Raw genomic sequence first — 17,768 nt, 5'->3', positions numbered from 1 at the left:
GTAAGTGGGGCGCGCTGGCAGGCTGCTCTGTGCTGGCTGGTCGTCCAGGGAGGATGTGCTTGGTGTGTGGCTTGCTTCGGATACTTCCCCGACTAGGTTTAGATTCCACCCGATTGGTGCGAAGGCCGAGGCCTGCAATGGTCTGATTGCTCCTGTCATATGGATGGGGGGAGCCTTAATGTAGCAGAAAACAGGATAAAAACCAAGGGTACGTACCAAATAAACTCTGATTAGCGAAGCCTGGGACCTTGCGTGGAAACTCCCACATGTAACTGAACACCGGTTAGGACTTTATTCCCTGAAGTTAGAAGAATGAGGAAAAATGCTAGGTTCAAAACCATGAGGGGCTCAGATGGAGTAAATGCAAACAGGCTTTTTCCACTGAGGTTGGGTGACACAAGAACGAGAGGGCATAGGTTAAGGGAGAAAGGGGAAATGTTTAAAGGTTAGGGGGAACTTCTTCGTGGTAGAGAGTGGTGGGATGAGTTGCAAGCTGAAGTGAATAAAGGCTCAATTTTGACTTTGAAGAAAAATGGTCTAGTTGCAGGTCAATGGGCCTGGGCAGAATAATAGTTTGGCACAGATTAGATGGATCAAAGGGCCTGCTTCCATTCAGTAGTCTTCTATAGTTGTCAGTTTTAAAAACTTGAGTAAAGGGTTTTCAAGTTGTACATCATGGAAGTGAGCCCTTCAGCTCAAATCGTTCATGATGGCCAAGGTGCTGATTGGATCTAGTCTGAGTTATCTACATTTAGATTATTTCTCCTAGCCATGTACTTATCCCAATTTCTTATGAAGATAATTTACCTGCCTCTGTGACTTCCTCTGGCAACACTGTTCCATGTACCCAAACCTTCTATGTGGTGGGGGGGAGGGGGGGGGGGAAAGGAAACCTGTCCCACAGGTGCCCTTTAAATCTTACTCTCTCACCTTTAACCTATCTGCACTGTAATTTTAGACTCACATGTACATTATCAATGGTAGATTTTTCAAAGATATTTTTCAAGTGCTCAACAAAAGTATGTTCCAGTTAAAAGCAAGGATGGGGAGTGTCAGCCTTGGATAATTGAGAAAGTAAAGAAGGCATCAACCTAACAGTTGTTGCATCCAAAGTCATTGAGTGGTGCAGTGGTGCTCAATCTTTTTCTTTCCACTCACATACCACTTTAAATAATCCCTATGCCATAGATGCTCTGTGCTTAGTAAGGGATTGCTTAGGGTGGTATATGATGCCTTCTCTAGACTCAATTGTTATTGAAATATTTTCCTTGAGGAAAAATGAGTGGAAAAGCAAATTGTACAGAGGATGAAGAGAGACATATACAGTGAATGGGCAAGGGTCTGGCAGATGAAGTACAGGTTAGTTTCTAGGTGCAACAGGTAATCAAGAGGCAAACGGAATGTTGTCCTTCATTGCAAGAAGAATTGAACTCAAGATCAGGGAGCTTCTGCCGCAACTGTTTAGGGTACTGGTGAGGCAGCACCAAGAGCACTACATGTGCAGTTCTTGGCTTTGAAGATGGTTCAGGTTGATTCTAGAGATATGGTGGGGTGGGGTTAGCCTATGGGGAGAGGTTAAATCGCCTGGGACTCTACTTGCTGGAATTCATAATTTTGAGAGGGGATCTTGGAGAAAAGTACAATTATGAAAGGGAAAGATAAGATAGAGGCAGGAAAGTTGTTTCCACTGATAGATGAGACGAGAACGAGAGGACATAGCTTCAAGTTTGGGGAGGTAGATTTAGGACAGATACGAGGAAGAACTATTCTCCGAGAGAAGCTTAACTGAGGAATATTCTTTACAAGCAAGCAGTGGAGGCTACCTCATTAAATATATTTAAGACAGATGTTTTGCAAAGTAAGGGAATTCAGGTTTATGGAGAAAAGGCAAATTGGTGGAGCTGAGACCATGTTCAGATCAGCTGACTCTTGCTGCTATATCTTATGTTCTTATTATCTATGCCCTCATGATTTTACATACATCTATAAGGTCACCCCTCAGCTTCCTATGTTCCATGGAAAAAAAAGTCCTAGCTTTTCTGGTTTTTCCTTTTATCTGAAGCCCTCCAGTCTTAATAATTTCCTTGTGAAATTTATTTGTGTACTTTCCAATTCAATGACATATTTCCTATTACTGGGTAACCAGTACAAAGCACAATGATGATTAACTACAATAAATCACACCTGTTCAATTATTACGTTTTGTAAAAATTGTACAATAATTATGAAATAGAGAAGACCTCTTGGATCATTGTGTCTGTGCTAGTCAAAACAGAACTAACCACACCAAAGTTGCCTTGTATCACCAGGCCAAAGCTTCTCAAACATAAATCCGGATACTATTTAACTGGTGTGTGTTTCTGCCTCTACTGTTTCAGACAATGTCATTTACAAAAAAAGATAAACCCAAAATATGTTTGTTAGTCCTGTATATATTCAGTGATTTGAACTTCACAGCTCTCAACAGTAGAGAATTCCAAAAGTCAAGGACACCATGACAGAATAAATTCCTTGAGTTTATCTTAAATGGGAAATTATGAATTCGGAGACACTGCAGCAAAATTCTGGATTCTCAGACTTGGGGAATCAACCTCTTACTATCTACCCTGTCAGTCTTGCATATTTCACTAAATCACTGGTTCCTGTTCTTAACTTCCAAAGGGGAGAATATTCATCAGAACACTTGAACACTTTAAAATTACCTAAAGTAAAATAGAGAAAAGCTTGAAATGTTTAGCAAGATCCATGGAGAGAAAAAATAAAGATCCATTTTAAGTTGATGATTTCACCTGAATTGCTAACTCTCAATTGATGTCTCTGAGCAATTTAGGAGTTACTGCTTTTTTTTCCCCCTGTGTATACACTATTTTCAGCATACTGTATGCTCAAAAGGAAACTCAGTAGGTCAAACAACATCCATGAGTAGATTTGGTCAGTCAATGAACCCTTCATGAAGGCTAAGATACAATAGGGAACATTGCATATATGAAGGAGGAAATAGGCTTGGGGATGATAGAGTATAGAACAGAAGATGAAGAGGTGGAGAGATAGGAATAGAGAAAAACCACTGGGAAAAGAAAATTTAGGGAGAGAATAAAATATGAGTAGATAAAGAAGAGATGGAAACAGTGGAACCAGATGGAGGTGAGGTTACTTAAAGTCGGAGAAACCAGTGTTCATGTCATTAGGTTTCAGGTTATCCAGGATAATATGACATGGTGTTCCTCATTTATTCTTCCTCTACATCTGGATTAGTGATCAATGCCCAAACACTGAAGATCTATATTTTTTGTGTATGTTTTATTAAAATTTAGTATAAAGAAAAGCCATTTGTTTAGAAATCTACAGCACAGAACAGCGCCTTTGGCCCAAGTGTTGTGCCAACATAACCTACTCTACCAAATGCCAAGAATTTCCCGACTGCATAATTATTTTCCCATCTTCCTCTCTTAAAAGATCCTATTGTACCTGCCTCACCACCATTCCTGGCAATGCATTCCACGCACCCACCACTCTGTGTGAAGAGCACTGCATCTGTTTTTATTTCTTTCCCATTGCTTCGTCTGCTGCATTGTTTGTTCCACATTCCTTCAAAAAACAGCATGTTATTATCTCTGGCCATTAGCTCTATTTCTTAAGCATACCAAAGCAATTATGTTTCTTAATATTAATACAACAGCATTTCTAAAAGGTCAAATCACAGTTCTTTCCCTGACTTCCCTACAGATTTTACATTTACAGTGGAAAATCTTGGATAAAAGTTTGTTTGAATTACTTTCTGGCAATTATTTATTTTCTCTCCATTGCAGAATTCCAATCTTGTGTTGCAAGCAGATCGTTCGTTAATTGACCGAACAAGGAGAGATGAGCCCACAGGAGAGGTACTGTCGTTGGTGGGAAAGCTGGAAGGATCCCGGATGGGAGACAAAGCTCAGAGAACAAAACCACAGTTACAGGAGGAAAGGCGTGCAAAGTAAGTAAAGCCTAAATTGCCACGTTTTAAGATTGTACTTAATTTGGAATTGGGGATGTTGACTGTCATCTGCACCAATTTTCATGCTTTGCATATTGCTTTTGAATAGTGAAACTGTTTGCAGTAGAAGTCCAAAAATCTGGACTGCTCGTGGGTTAGATGGGTCTGGATTTTCTGGATTCTTGGGCAGTACTTTTAAAATTCAAATTTAAGGAGAAATAAAGAAAAGATGAACAGGTACATTTTGATAGTTTATTCATTAGCAAATGCCGAGTACTTTATTTATCAAAAGGAGCAGTTTTAAAGGAAAAAGAAATGCCACTGTGCATCTGTAGCACTATAGCATGCATAAATTTTAAAAGTTTGAAAGTTTTTCAAAATCCAGATTCTTGGGTAGTTCGGATTTCTGGCATCTGGATTTTTGGACTTCTACCGTAAATGGAACCTGTGAATGAAATGATTGGTGAAACTGAAGTTTCTGAAATATTTAGTCAGAGTTATTCAGCACAGAAACAGGTTCCTTGTCCTAACTCACCCATGCTGACCAAGTGATCTATCTGAACAAGACCCATTATATCCTACCCATGCACCTGTCTCAATGGCTTTTATGTTCAAAAATTCAACACTTTTATTGATGCAGAATTTTTCAATTAAATAACTAAACTAGAATTAAAGTAATATTACATTAAAAATAATTATTTCCTTGCATTTAACCAGGCTAACAATTTGTCTTGTACACACAACCAGAAATAGTGGAAGCAGAATCATGGCTCTTCACTGGGATTAGCAACTGTTCACATTAGTGTATTCAGCATTCCTGTCCATATTAATAGAAATGACATTTTTCTACAATTCGCAACAATTGCGGAAGTTTAAAAGAAAAGAAACTGGTTATCTAGCAATTTTTGTTTATGAATTCTTACATTAATTCTTATGAATTTGCCACTGTTTGCACACCAAAATAATGAAAACAAGACTCGGAGGTATGTATTTAACAGATTTTCATCTTTGGGAACTTTCTACATGGTGTATGCTGCACTACAAGTGTAATTTTTGAATTCATTTTATTGGCCAAACATGTACAATTGTGTGCATTCAGTTGAGGAAGTCTGATTAATTTAATTTTTCCGAGGACTTTTCTGGTCAGACTTCTTGCCATTTAGAGACAGCATGGTTAGTGTAGCAGTTAGTGCAAAGCCATTACAGCGCCAGCGACCAGGATCGAATCTGGCGCTATCTCTAAGGAATTTGTACGTTCTCCCCATGTCTGTGTGGATTTCCTGTGGGTGCTTCAGTTTCCCACCATCTTTCAAAACGTACAGGGAGAGTTGTAGGTTAATTAAGGTATTTGGGCAGCATGGGCTTGTGGGCCTGTTACCATGCTGTATATCTAAATAAAAATAAATAAATGTACAGAAATTTGCTCTTCACCTAGATTTTTGTATAACTCTTTGGGCCTTTTCACACAGGCGGAGGAAGCGCGATGAAGATCGGCACGACATGAATAAGATGAAAGGATATACATTACTCTCAGAGGGCATTGATGAAATGGTTGGGATTGTATACAAACCAAAAACAAAAGAGACCAGAGAGACTTACGAGGTGTTACTTAGCTTCATTCAGGCTGCACTTGGTGACCAGGTAGGAGCTTCCTTGATAAACCTAGCCCAGACAACTTAACCACTTAATTAAAGTGGTCTAGTTTCCTAGGAGAAAATGTTTAAAATTTAGCTCCTTTGTTGGTCTAAGTGCATAATTGATGGGGAGGCCTTGTTGTAGTTCTGAGGGAGCATCATTTTGTCAAAGTTTGTGATCTTTTTTTAAAAATTTTTTATTTTTCACACCATAAATCACAATAGCCATGATATACACTTTTTCTTTTCCACACATTTACAGTGACTTTTTCTCCCCCCCCCTCCCTCCTCCCAAGCCACCCCCCCACCCCCCCCCCTCATCCATTTTAGGTATACAATCTAGGTTGCATTAATTCAGTCAGACAATGTTGTCATTCAACAAAAATACACCAGAAATTCTACTGAGTCCATTCTTTTCTTTTCTTCTCCTTCCATCAACTTAGGTAATGTTTGTTCCCGGTAGGTTTTCGCTATTGTATTTAATGTAAGGCTCCCATACTTGTTCGAATATTTCAATATTATTTCTTAAACTATATGTTATTTTTTCTAATGGAATACATTTATTCATTTCTATATACCATTGTTGTATTTTCAAATTATCTTCCAATTTCCAGGTTGACATAATACATTTTTTTGCTACGGCTAGGGCTATCTTGACAAATCTTTTTTGTGCATCTTCCAAGTCAATTCCAAATTCTTTATTTTTTATGTTACTTAGGAGAAAGATCTCTGGATTCTTTGGTATATTGTTTTCTGTTATTTTATTTAATATCTGATTGAGATCATCCCAAAATTTTTCTACTCTCTCACATGTCCAGATTGCATGAATTGTTGTTCCCCTTTCTTTTTTACATCGAAAACATCTATCAGATACTGTTGGGTCCCATTTATTTAACTTTTGCGGTGTAATGTATAGTCTGTGTAACCAATTATATTGTATCATACGCAGCCTCGTATTTATTGTATTTCTCATCGTTCCAGAACATAATTTCTCCCATGTTTCCTTTTTTATCTTTATATTTAAATCTTGTTCCCATTTTTGTTTAGTTTTACCATTTGTTTCCTCATTCTCCTTTTCTTGCAGTTTGATATACATATTTGTTATAAATCTTTTGATTAACATTGTATCTGTAATCACATATTCAAGGTTACTTCCCTCTGGTAAACTCAAATTGCTTCCTAATTTATCTTTCAAGTAGGATCTCAGTTGGTAATATGCCAGCGCTGTATCTCCAGTTATATTGTACTTATCTCTCATTTGTTCAAAGGATAAGAATCTACTTCCTGAAAAACAATTTTCTATTCTTTTAATCCCTTTTTTTTCCCATTTTCTAAAGGAAAGGTTGTCTATTGTAAAAGGGAGTAGTTTATTTTGCGTCAATATTAGTTTTGGTATTTGATAATTTATTTTATTTCTTTCTACATGAATCTTCTTCCATATATTGAGGAGATGGTGTAATACTGGAGAAGTTCTATGTTGTACCAATTTTTCGTCCCATTTATATAATATGTGTTCAGGTATCTTTTCCCCTATTTTATCTAATTCTAGTCTCGTCCAGTCTGGTTTTTCCCTTGTTTGATAAAAATCTGATAGGTACCTTAATTGTGCGGCTCTATAATAATTTTTGGCAATTGTAAGCCTCCTTGTTTATACCATTCTGTTAATTTATCTAGTGCTATCCTCGGTTTCCCCCCTCTCCATAAAAATCTCCTTATTATTTTCTTTAACTCTTTGAAGAATTTTTCTGTCAGTTGTATTGGCAATGCCTGAAATAAGTATAGTATCCTTGGAAAAATGTTCATTTTAATACAGTTTATCCTTCCTATCAGTGTTAGTGGTAGCTCTTTCCAATGCTCTAAATCGTCCTGTAATTTTTTCATTAGTGGATTGTAATTGAGTTTATATAATTGGCCTAGATTTTTGTTTATTTGCACACCTAGGTATCTTATTGCCTGCATTTGCCATCTGAATGGGGATTCCTCCTTAAATTTTGAGAAATCCGAAAGTTTGTGATCTTCTTGATGAAACTTTAACTGAACTGGCTGCACAAAATTACATACCACTTCAAGCAGGAAGGTCCATAAAACAGAACATCCACTTGATATCACATTAATATTTCTCGGAGCAGGCTGTACATAAAATAGATTGCTGCTTTTCTTGCATTATAGTATTGTTTATATCCCCTAATTATAGGATATGTCAAGATTGTGAAATTTGATTTGAAACTTTTTAATTAACATTTTTTTAAAAATTGGAGGAACAACATCTTGTACTCCATCTGGGCATCCTCCAACCAAATGGTTTCCATTAGGCCCACCCCCTCTCCCCAGCACCCCCTTTCCCTCTCATTCACAGAGCTACCCCTTGTCCTGATCAATTTTCAGTCTCTCTCTCCTGCCCTCCTCTCCCTGTCCACCTATGGCCTCTTGGATGTTGGCTCGGGATCCTCCCCTTCCCCTTTTTTCCCCCGCCACTCCTCATCACCCCCCCCCCCCGCACCTGCCTGATTTTTGCTCATACCTTGACGAAGGGCTCATGCCCGAAACGTTGGTTTGTATCTTTGCCTCCTGTGGATGCTCCAGGATCTGCTGAATTTCTCCAGAACTTTTGTGGATCGAATTGTTTATCTAAAATTGTTTAGCAATTTATGACAAAGCAAAAGATTAGGTATTGTACTGATTTTTCATTATATTTTTAAAAAAAATTAAATTTAGACATACATCAAGTTAACAGGCCCTTCTGGCCCAAAACCCCTGCTGCCCAATTTACATCCAATTAACCTGCAACCCCCTGGATATTTTTAAAGGGTGGGAGGAAACTGAAGCACCATGCAGCCATGGGGAGAATGTACAACTCCTTACAGACAGTGCCAGATTTGAATCCTGGTCGGTGACATGGTAACAGCGTTACGCTAACCATGCTGCCCTTTTTTTTTAATTTAATTTTTTATTTTTCACACCATAAACCACATTGACCAAGATACATACATTTTCCTTTTCAAATATACACAGTGTTGTTTTCTCATCCCCCCCTCTTCCCATTCCACCCTCCCTATCTCCCCTCCCATTCATTTAAAGTACAGAATCTAAGATACAGTAAACCAGTCAAACAATGTTGTCACTCAATAAAAATAAACAAGAAATTCCACTGAGTCAATTCTTTTCATTTCCTTCTCCTTCCGTTATTTTAGGTGGTAGATGTCCCCGGTAGGTTTTCTCTATTGTGTTTCATGTATGGCTCCCATATTTGTTCAAATATTTCAATATTATTTCTTAAATTATATGTTATTTTTTCTAATGGAATACATTTATTCATTTCTATATACCATTGTTGTATTCTCAAGTTATCTTCTAATTTCCAGGCTGACATAATACATTTTTTTGCTACGGCTAGAGCTATCATAACAAATCTTTATTGTGCACCATCCAAATCAAGTCCAAATTCTTTGTTTTTTATGTTACTTAGGAGGAAGATCTCTGGGTTTTTTGGTATATTGCTTTATGTAATTTTATTTAATATCTGGTTTAGATCTTCCCAAAATGTTTTCACTTTCTCACATGTCCAGATTGCATGAATTGTTGTTCCCATTTCTTTTTTACAACAAAAACATCTGTCAGATACTGTTGGGTCCCATTTATTTAACTTTTGAGGTGTAATGTACAGCCTGTGTATCCAGTTATATTGTATCATACGTAACCTCGTGTTTATTGTATTTCTCATAGTTCCAGAGCATAACTTCTCATGTTTCCTTCTTTATCTTTATGTTTAAATCTTGTTCCCATTTTTGTTTAGTTTTGCCATTTGTTTCCTCATTCTCCTTTTCTTGCAGTTTAATACATATTTGTTATAAATTTTTTGATTATCATTGTATCTGTAATCACGTATTCAAAATTACTTCCCTCTGGTAACCTCAGACTGGTTCCCAATTTGTCCTTCAAGTAGGATCTCAATTGGTAGTATGCCAACACTGTATCTTGAGTTATATTATATTTATCCTTCATTTGTTCAAAGGATAGTAATTTATTTCCTGAAAAACAATTTTCTATTCTTTTGATCCCTTTTTTCTCCCATATTCTAAAGGAAAGGTTATCTATTGTAAAAGGGATTAATTGATTTTGCGTCAGTATTAGTTTTGGTAATTGGTAATTTGTTTTATTCCTTTCTACATGAATCTTCTTCCAAATATTGAGCAGATGATGTAATACTGGAGAATTCTTACGTTGTATCAATTTTTCATCCCATTTATATATGTTCAGGTATCTTCTCCCCTATTTTATCTAATTCTAATCTAATCCAATCTGGCTTTTCTCTTGTTTGATAAAAATCTGATAGGTATCTTAATTGTGCAGCTCTATAATAATTTTTAAAGTTTGGCAGTTGTAAGCCTCCTTGTTTATATCATTCTGTTAATTTATCTAGTGCTATCCTCGGTTTCCCCCCTCTCCATAAAAATTTCCTTATTATTTTCTTTAACTCCTTTAAGAATTTCTCTGTCAAGTGTATTGGCAATGCCTGAAATAGGTATTGTATCCTTGGGAAAATGTTCATTTTAATACAGTTTATCCTTCCTATTAGTGTTAGTGGTAAGTCTTTCCAATGCTCTAAGTCGTCCTGTAATTTTTTCATTAGTGGATAATAATTGAGTTTATATAGATGGCCGAGGTTTTTATTTATTTCTATACCTAGGTATCTTATTGCTTGTATTTGCCATCTGAATGGTGATTCTTTCTTAAATTTTGAGAAATCCGCATTATTCATTGGCATTGCTTCACTTTTATTTGCGTTAATCTTGTAACCCGACACTTCTCCATATTCCTTCAATTTCTTATGTAATTCTTTTATTGATAATTCTGGTTCTGTTAAGTATACTATAACATCATCCGCAAATAAACTGATTTTATATTCCTTGTCTTTTATTTTTATCCCTTTTATATTATTTTCTGTTCTTATCAATTCTGCTAGTGGTTCTATAGCTAACACGAACAATAACGGTGATAGTGGGCATCCCTGCCTTGTTGATCTGCTTAAGTTAAATTGCTTTGATATATATCCATTTACTGTCACTTTCGCAATGGCCCCTTATATAATGCTTTAATCCAATTAATATACTTCTCTGGTAAACTGAATTTTTGTAATACTTTGAATAAATAATTCCATTCTACTCTGTCAAAGGCCTTCTCTGCGTCTAAAGCAACTGCTACTGTTGGCGCTTTACTCCCTTCTACTGCATGAATTAAGTTAATAAATTAACAAATATTGTCTGTTGTTCGTCTTTTTTTAATAAATCCAGTTTGGTCTAGATTTACTATTTTTGGTACATAGTCGGCTAATCTGTTTGCTAATAGTTTAACTATTATCTTATAATCTGTGTTAAGTAAAGATATTGGTCTATATGACGCTGGTGCGAGTGGATGTTTCCCTGTCTTTGGTATTACTGTAATTATTGCTGTTTTGCATGAACCTGGTAAGCTTTGTGTTTTGTCAATCTGGTTGATTACTTCCAGGAGGGGAGGAATTAATAAATCTTTAAATGTTTTATAGAATTCTATTGGCAATCCATCCTCTCCTGGTGTTTTATTATTTGGTAGTTTTTTTATTATCTCTTGTATTTCTACTATTTCAAATGGTTCTGTTAATTTATTTTGTTCCTCTATTTGTAATTTTGGTAGTTCAATTTTAGTTAAAAATTCATCTATTTTGTCTTCTTTCCCTTCGTTTTCAGTTTGGTATAATTGTTCATGGAATTCTCTGAAGTTTTCTTTAATCTCCGTTGGATTATATATGATTTGTTTGCCTTTTTTCCTTGATGCCAATACCATTCTCTTAGTTTGTTCTGTCTTACGTTTTTTCCCCTAGTTCATAATATTTCTGTTTTGTCTTCATTATGTTCTCCTCCACCTTATATGTTTGTGGTGTTTCATATTTTATTTTTTTATCTGCCAATTCTCTTCTTTTCGTTGTGTCTTCCTTCATTGCTAATTCTTTTTTCTATATTTACTATTTCACTTTCCAACTGCTCAGTTTCCTGATTGTAGTCCTTCTTCATCTTGGTTTCATAACTTATTATTTGGGTCCCATAGTATAAACTTATCTTTCACTGATTGCGTATTTATTTCAAAGTACATTTTAATTTGTCGTTCAATTAATTCTCTAAAATCCTGCCTTTTAAGTAGCATGGAGTTTAATCTCCATCTATACATTCTTGGAGGGATGTCCTCTAACTCTATTGTCAATATCAAGGGTGAATGGTCCGATAATATTCTAGCTTTATATTCTGTTTTTCTTACTCTGTCTTGCATACGAGCTGATAACAGGAATAGGTCTATTCTTGAGTATGTTTTATGTCTACCCGAATAATATGAATATTCCTTTTCCTTTGGGTGTTGTTTCCTCCATATATCCAAAAGTTGCATTTCTTGCATCGATTTAATTATAAATTTGGTTACTTTGTTCTTTCTGTTAATTTTTTTCCCAGTTTTATCCATGTTTGAATCCAAATTAAGGTTAAAATCCCCTCCTATTAATATGTTCCCTTGCGTGTCTGCTATCTTCAAAAAAATATCTTGCATGAATTTTTGATCTTCTTCGTTAGGTGAATATACATTGAGTAAATTCCAAAACTCCGAATATATCTGACATTTTAGCATTACATATCTCCCTGCTGGATCTATTATTTCCTCTTCTATTTTAATTGGTACATTTTTACTGATTAATATAGCTACTCCTCTACCTTTTGAATTATATGACGCTGCTGTTACATGTCCTACCCAATCTCTCTTTAATTTCTTATGCTCCATTTCAGTTAAATTTGTTTCTTGCACGAATGCTATATCAATTTTTTCTTTTTTCAGTAAATTTAGCAGTTTCTTCCTTTTGATTTGGTTATGTATTCCGTCAATATTTAAAGTCATATAGTTCAACGTAGACATTTCATACTTTGTTTATCTTCCCTTTCTGTTTCCTCATCATCACCTTTCCTTCTTATCCATTTCTGCTTTCTTGTTTTGAACACTTTATAAGACAACATTTCTAAAACATCAAACATTTCCCTTATTCTCCTATCTAAAATTTCTTTAACCCCATTCTCTTCTCCCCCTTCTGAGTTGCACTTTATCCCTTGTCGGGCAACCACATCTCCCCTCTCCATTTGGATTTGCGAATTCATTAGCAAGCGTCAACTGATTTTGCAGTGACTGTAACTCCTCCCCACCCAGCCCCCCCCCGGAAAAGATTTCAATTTTCATATATAACATAGATCACTCTTTTAATTCCCTCCTTACTTCCTCTGTTCCCTTTCATTCCCTTATTAATTCTTATCTATACTCTATATATTTTCCTCTAAATACGGATACACTCATGTAGACACACACATATATATACACCCATATACACACATAGATATAGTTCGTGGTCATTTTTACTCTCGTTACACGTCTTCATCTCTCTGCCTGCTTTGTAGTTGTTCTGCAAATTTTCGTGCTTCCTCCGGATCCGAGAATAGTCTGTTTTGCTGCCCTGGAATAACTATTTTAAGTACCGCTGGGTACTTTAACATAAATTTATATCCTTTTTTCCATAGGATCGTTTTTGCTGTATTAAACTCCTTTCTCTTCTTCAGGAGTTCAAAACTTATGTCTGGATAGAAAAAATTTTTTTGACCTTTGTATTCCAGTGGTTTTTTTGTCTTCTCTTATTTTCTTCATTTCGTTCTCCAATATATTTTCTCTTGTTGTATATCTTAAGAATTTTACTAAAATGGATCTTGGTTTTTGCTGTGGCTGTGGTTTCGGGGCTAATGTTCTATGTGTCCTTTCTATTTCCATTTCTTCCTGTAATTCTGGTCTTCCTAGGACCCTGGGGATCCAATCTTTTATAAATTCTCTCATATTCTTGCCTTCTTCATCTTCCTTAAGACCCACTATCTTTATATTATTTCTTCTATTATAGTTTTCCATTATATCCATCTTCTGAGCTAACAGCTCTTGTGCCTCTTTAACATTTTTATTAGATTCTTCTAATTTCTCTTTTTAAGTCCTCTACTTCCATTTCTACGATTGTTTCTCGTTCTTCCACATTGTCCACTCTTTTTCCTATATCTGACAAGACCATCTCTATTCTATTCATTTTTTCTTCTGCACTTTTATTTCTTCTTTTTATTTCACTAAATTCTTGTAATTGCCATTCTTTTACTGATTCCATATATTCTTTAAAAAAAAAAATCCATTGTCTTTCCTTTCCCTTCTTCTTCTTCCATTTCTCTATATTCTTCTTCTTCCTCCTCCTCTGGGTTGGTCATCTGTTGTTTCCTTGTTTTCTTTTTACTCTCTTCTTTCTTGTTCTCTTTATTTCCTATGTTCTCTTCCTGTTGTTCTGTTGCAGCTGTCATTCTCAGCTGTGGAGATCGACTCCTCAGCTGTTCCCCCCTCCCATCAGTGTGTTTTTTTTCATTCGCGGTTGCGCACTTTTACTCGGCTCTGTGAGCCATTTTTGTAGTCCCGAGCCCGGGACTTCCACTGACCTGAGGGAGCGAGCTTCTCTCTCCGCGGCAGGCCTCTTCGGACAGGTAAGGCCTTCACCTTCTTCTTCCGACGTTCTTTCTTCCTCTTTTCTTCCCGTTGTTTTCGACTTTTCTCTCTTCGCTGCCATTTTCTTCTCACCTTTATTTTTACTTTGTTGTAAATTTTAATCTTGTACCTTTGTGCTTTGTGTTTTTTTTTAACTTTTCGGGAGAGGGCTGGAATTCCCTGACCGGCCACTACTCCATCACTTGACTCCTAACAACAAATAAAACTTCATGCTGGAATTGGAAATGAAAAGAGAAATGGAGAGAGAACTCAACCAGTCAAGCAGCATCAAGATCATTCACTGAGTAGCATCAAGATAACCTTTTACTTTTCAGCTGATTACATTTTGACAAACTAATATTTCAATACCTTTTTTTAACTACTTTTCATTCAAATATATTAGTTTTAAGATTTATTCAATGTTACATTTCATTATTGTTCATTTAACCATAGTCTGTTAGTTGAGTGTTTCTCCGTGTCTGCTTTCTGCATTTTGCTCACTGTATTTTCTCTTTATATTTGTATTTCAAGTACAAATAAGGAGTATTATAATGCGCAGAAAAGTGAGAGAAGCAAATTATAACTTTACCACTGTCTGAGAGTGTGACCAGATTTCCTTTACCCATTCAGAAGGATTATCTTTTTTCTTTTCTAGCCCCGCGATATTCTCTGTGGAGCAGCAGATGAGGTCCTAGCTGTGCTGAAAAATGATAAGCTGCGTGACAAGGAGCGGCGAAAGGAGATAGAAATGCTGTTGGGGCAGTTGGAAGATACTCGCTACCATGTGCTGGTAAATTTGGGAAAGAAAATTAGTGACTATGGAGGAGACAAAGAGGTGCAGAATATGGGTAAGTAGGAACATTTCCCAGTTAAAACAGAAGGGGCTGCAACCTGCCTCACAAAAACTCCAATAATCTGCTATCTGACTACTTGGAGGTTCCTGTGGTTCCATTTATCCCTTCCTTCCCACTGGGGCTGATGGTTCCCATTCTCTCTTGAAACTTTCTATAATCACTGGAACATTTATCATTCTACTGTGTAACATCTTTTTTTGAAAGATGTTGGGATATGAATAGGAATGACCCCCAACAGTTCAGAAAATCTGCAGGTACACTCGCAAAGTTCTGAGAAGGCGAATTTAAAAAAAAAAATAAATAAATTTTATTTTTGACCACATTGACCCATTTTCCTTTTCAAATATATACAGTGTCATTTTCTCCCCCCTCCCTCCTCCCATCCCACCCTCCCTACCTCCCCCCCTCCCTACCTCCCCCCCTCCCTACCTCCCCCCCTCCCTACCTCCCCCCCTCCCTACCTCCCCCCCTCCCTACCTCCCCCCCTCCCTACCTCCCCCCCTCCCTACCTCCCCCCCTCCCTACCTCCCCCCCTCCCTACCTCCCCCCCTCCCTACCTCCCCCCCTCCCTACCTCCCCCCCTCCCTACCTCCCCCCCTCCCTACCTCCCCCCCATTCATTTAAAGTACAGAATCTAAGATACATTAAACCAGTCAAACAATGTTGTCATTCAATAAAAATAAACAAGAAATTTCACTGAGTCAATTCTTTTCATTTCCTTTTCCTTCCGTTATTTTAGGTGGTAGATGTCCCCGGTAGGTTTTCTCTATTGTGTTTCATGTATGGCTCCCATATTTGTTCAAATATTGTAATATTATTTCTTCAATTATATGTTATTTTTTCTAATGGAATACATTTATACATTTCTATATACCATTGTTGTATTCTCAAATTATCTTCTAATTTCCAGGTTGACATAATACATTTTTTTGCTACGGCTAGAGCTATCATAACAAATCTTTTTTGTGCACCGTCCAAATCAAGTCCAAATTCTTTGTTTTTTATGTTACTTAGGAGGAAGATCTCTGGGTTTTTTGGTATATTGTTTTCTGTAATTTTATTTAATATCTGGTTTAGATCTTCCTAAAATTTTTCCACTTTCTCACATGTCCAGATTGCATGAATTGTTGTTCCCATTTCTTTTTTACAACGAAAACATCTGTCAGATACTGTTGGGTCCCATTTATTTAACTTTTGAGGTGTAATGTATAGCCTGTGTATCCAGTTATATTGTATCATACGTAACCTCATGTTTATTGTATTTCTCATAGTTCCAGAGCATAACTTCTCCCATGTTTCCTTCTTTATCTTTATGTTTAAATCTTGTTCCCATTTTTGTTTAGTTTTACCATTTGTTTCCTCATTCTCCTTTTCTTGCAGTTTAATATACATATTTGTTATAAATTTTTTGATTATCATTGTATCTGTAATCACATATTCAAAATTACTTCCCTCTGGTAACCTCAGACTGCTTCCCAATTTGTCCTTCAAGTAGGATTTCAGTTGGTAGTATGCCAACACTGTATCTTGAGTTATATTATATTTATTCTTCTTTTATTCAAAGGATAGTAATTTATTTCCTGAAAAACAATTTTCTATTCTTTTGATCCTTTTTTCTCCCATTCTCTAAAGGAGAGGTTATCTATTGTAAAAGGGATTAGCTGATTTTGCATCAGTATTAGTTTTGGTAATTGGTAATTTGTTTTATTCCTTTCTACATGAATCTTCTTCCAAATATTGAGCAGATGATGTAATACTGGAGAATTCCTACGTTGTACCAATTTTTCATCTCAGTTATATAATATATGTTCAGGTATCTTCTCCCCTATTTTAGAGAAGGCGAATTTAATGGACTTATATCACAAATGTAAGCCAATAAAATGGGACCAGGGTGCTAGATATTCGAGTTTGTCTATTTTCAGTGTTTCCCAAACTTTTTCTTTCCACTCACATACCAGTTTAAGTAATCGCTATGCCATAAATGCTCTGTGATTAGTAAGGGATTACTTAAGGTGGTATGGTAGTGGAAAGAAAAAGTTTGAAAACCACTGTTTAATCATATCTAATTGACTTGTCTTCAGGTCTTTGCTCTCAAACAGCTCCAAGAAAAGTGCAGAGAACAAAACAAAGGACTCTACATCACCTTTGTTGACCTCACCAAAGCCTTCGACACCGTGAGCAGGAAAGGGCTTTGGCAAATACTAGAGTGCATCGGATGCCCCCCAAAGTTCCTCAACATGGTTATCCAACTGCACGAAAACCAACAAGGTCGGGTCAGATACAGCAATGAGCTCTCTGAACCCTTCTCCATTAACAATGGCGTGAAGCAAGGCTGCGTTCTCGCACCAACCCTCTTTTCAATCTTCTTCAGCATGATGCTGAAACAAGCCATGAAAGACCTCAACAATGAAGACGCTGTTTACATCTGGTACCGCACAGATGGCAGTCTCTTCAATCTGAGGCGCCTGCAAGCTCACACCAAGACACAAGAGAAACTTGTCCGTGAACTACTCTTTGCAGACGATGCCACTTTAGTTGCCCATTCAGAGCCAGCTCTTCAGCGCTTGACATCCTGTTTTGCGGAAACTGCCAAAATGTTTGGCCTGGAAGTCAGCCTGAAGAAAACTGAGGTCCTCCATCAGCCAGCTCCCCACCATGACTACCAGCCCTCCCACATCTCCATCGGGCACATAAAACTCAAAACGGTCAACCAGTTTACCTATCTCGGCTGCACCATTTCAT

The 17,768-nt window shown here is 36.7% G+C and overlaps 1 protein-coding gene across 1 annotated transcript in view; it reads left to right on the top strand.

The window, feature by feature from the left end:
* The window catches only part of snrnp200 (small nuclear ribonucleoprotein 200 (U5)), a 97,230-nt gene that overhangs the window by 104 nt on the left and 79,358 nt on the right, over positions 1 to 17,768 (top strand). The window contains exons 2-4 of the mRNA XM_069917765.1: positions 3,810 to 3,973; positions 5,443 to 5,614; positions 14,828 to 15,020. Of these exons, the coding sequence (XP_069773866.1) occupies positions 3,810 to 3,973; positions 5,443 to 5,614; positions 14,828 to 15,020 (529 nt within the window). The remainder of the gene's footprint in view (positions 1 to 3,809; positions 3,974 to 5,442; positions 5,615 to 14,827; positions 15,021 to 17,768) is intronic.

The sequence above is a fragment of the Narcine bancroftii genome, chromosome 2 (assembly GCF_036971445.1).
Source record: "Narcine bancroftii isolate sNarBan1 chromosome 2, sNarBan1.hap1, whole genome shotgun sequence".
NCBI classification, from domain to species: Eukaryota; Metazoa; Chordata; class Chondrichthyes; order Torpediniformes; family Narcinidae; genus Narcine; species Narcine bancroftii.
This window is presented reverse-complemented; position numbering and strand designations above follow the sequence as displayed.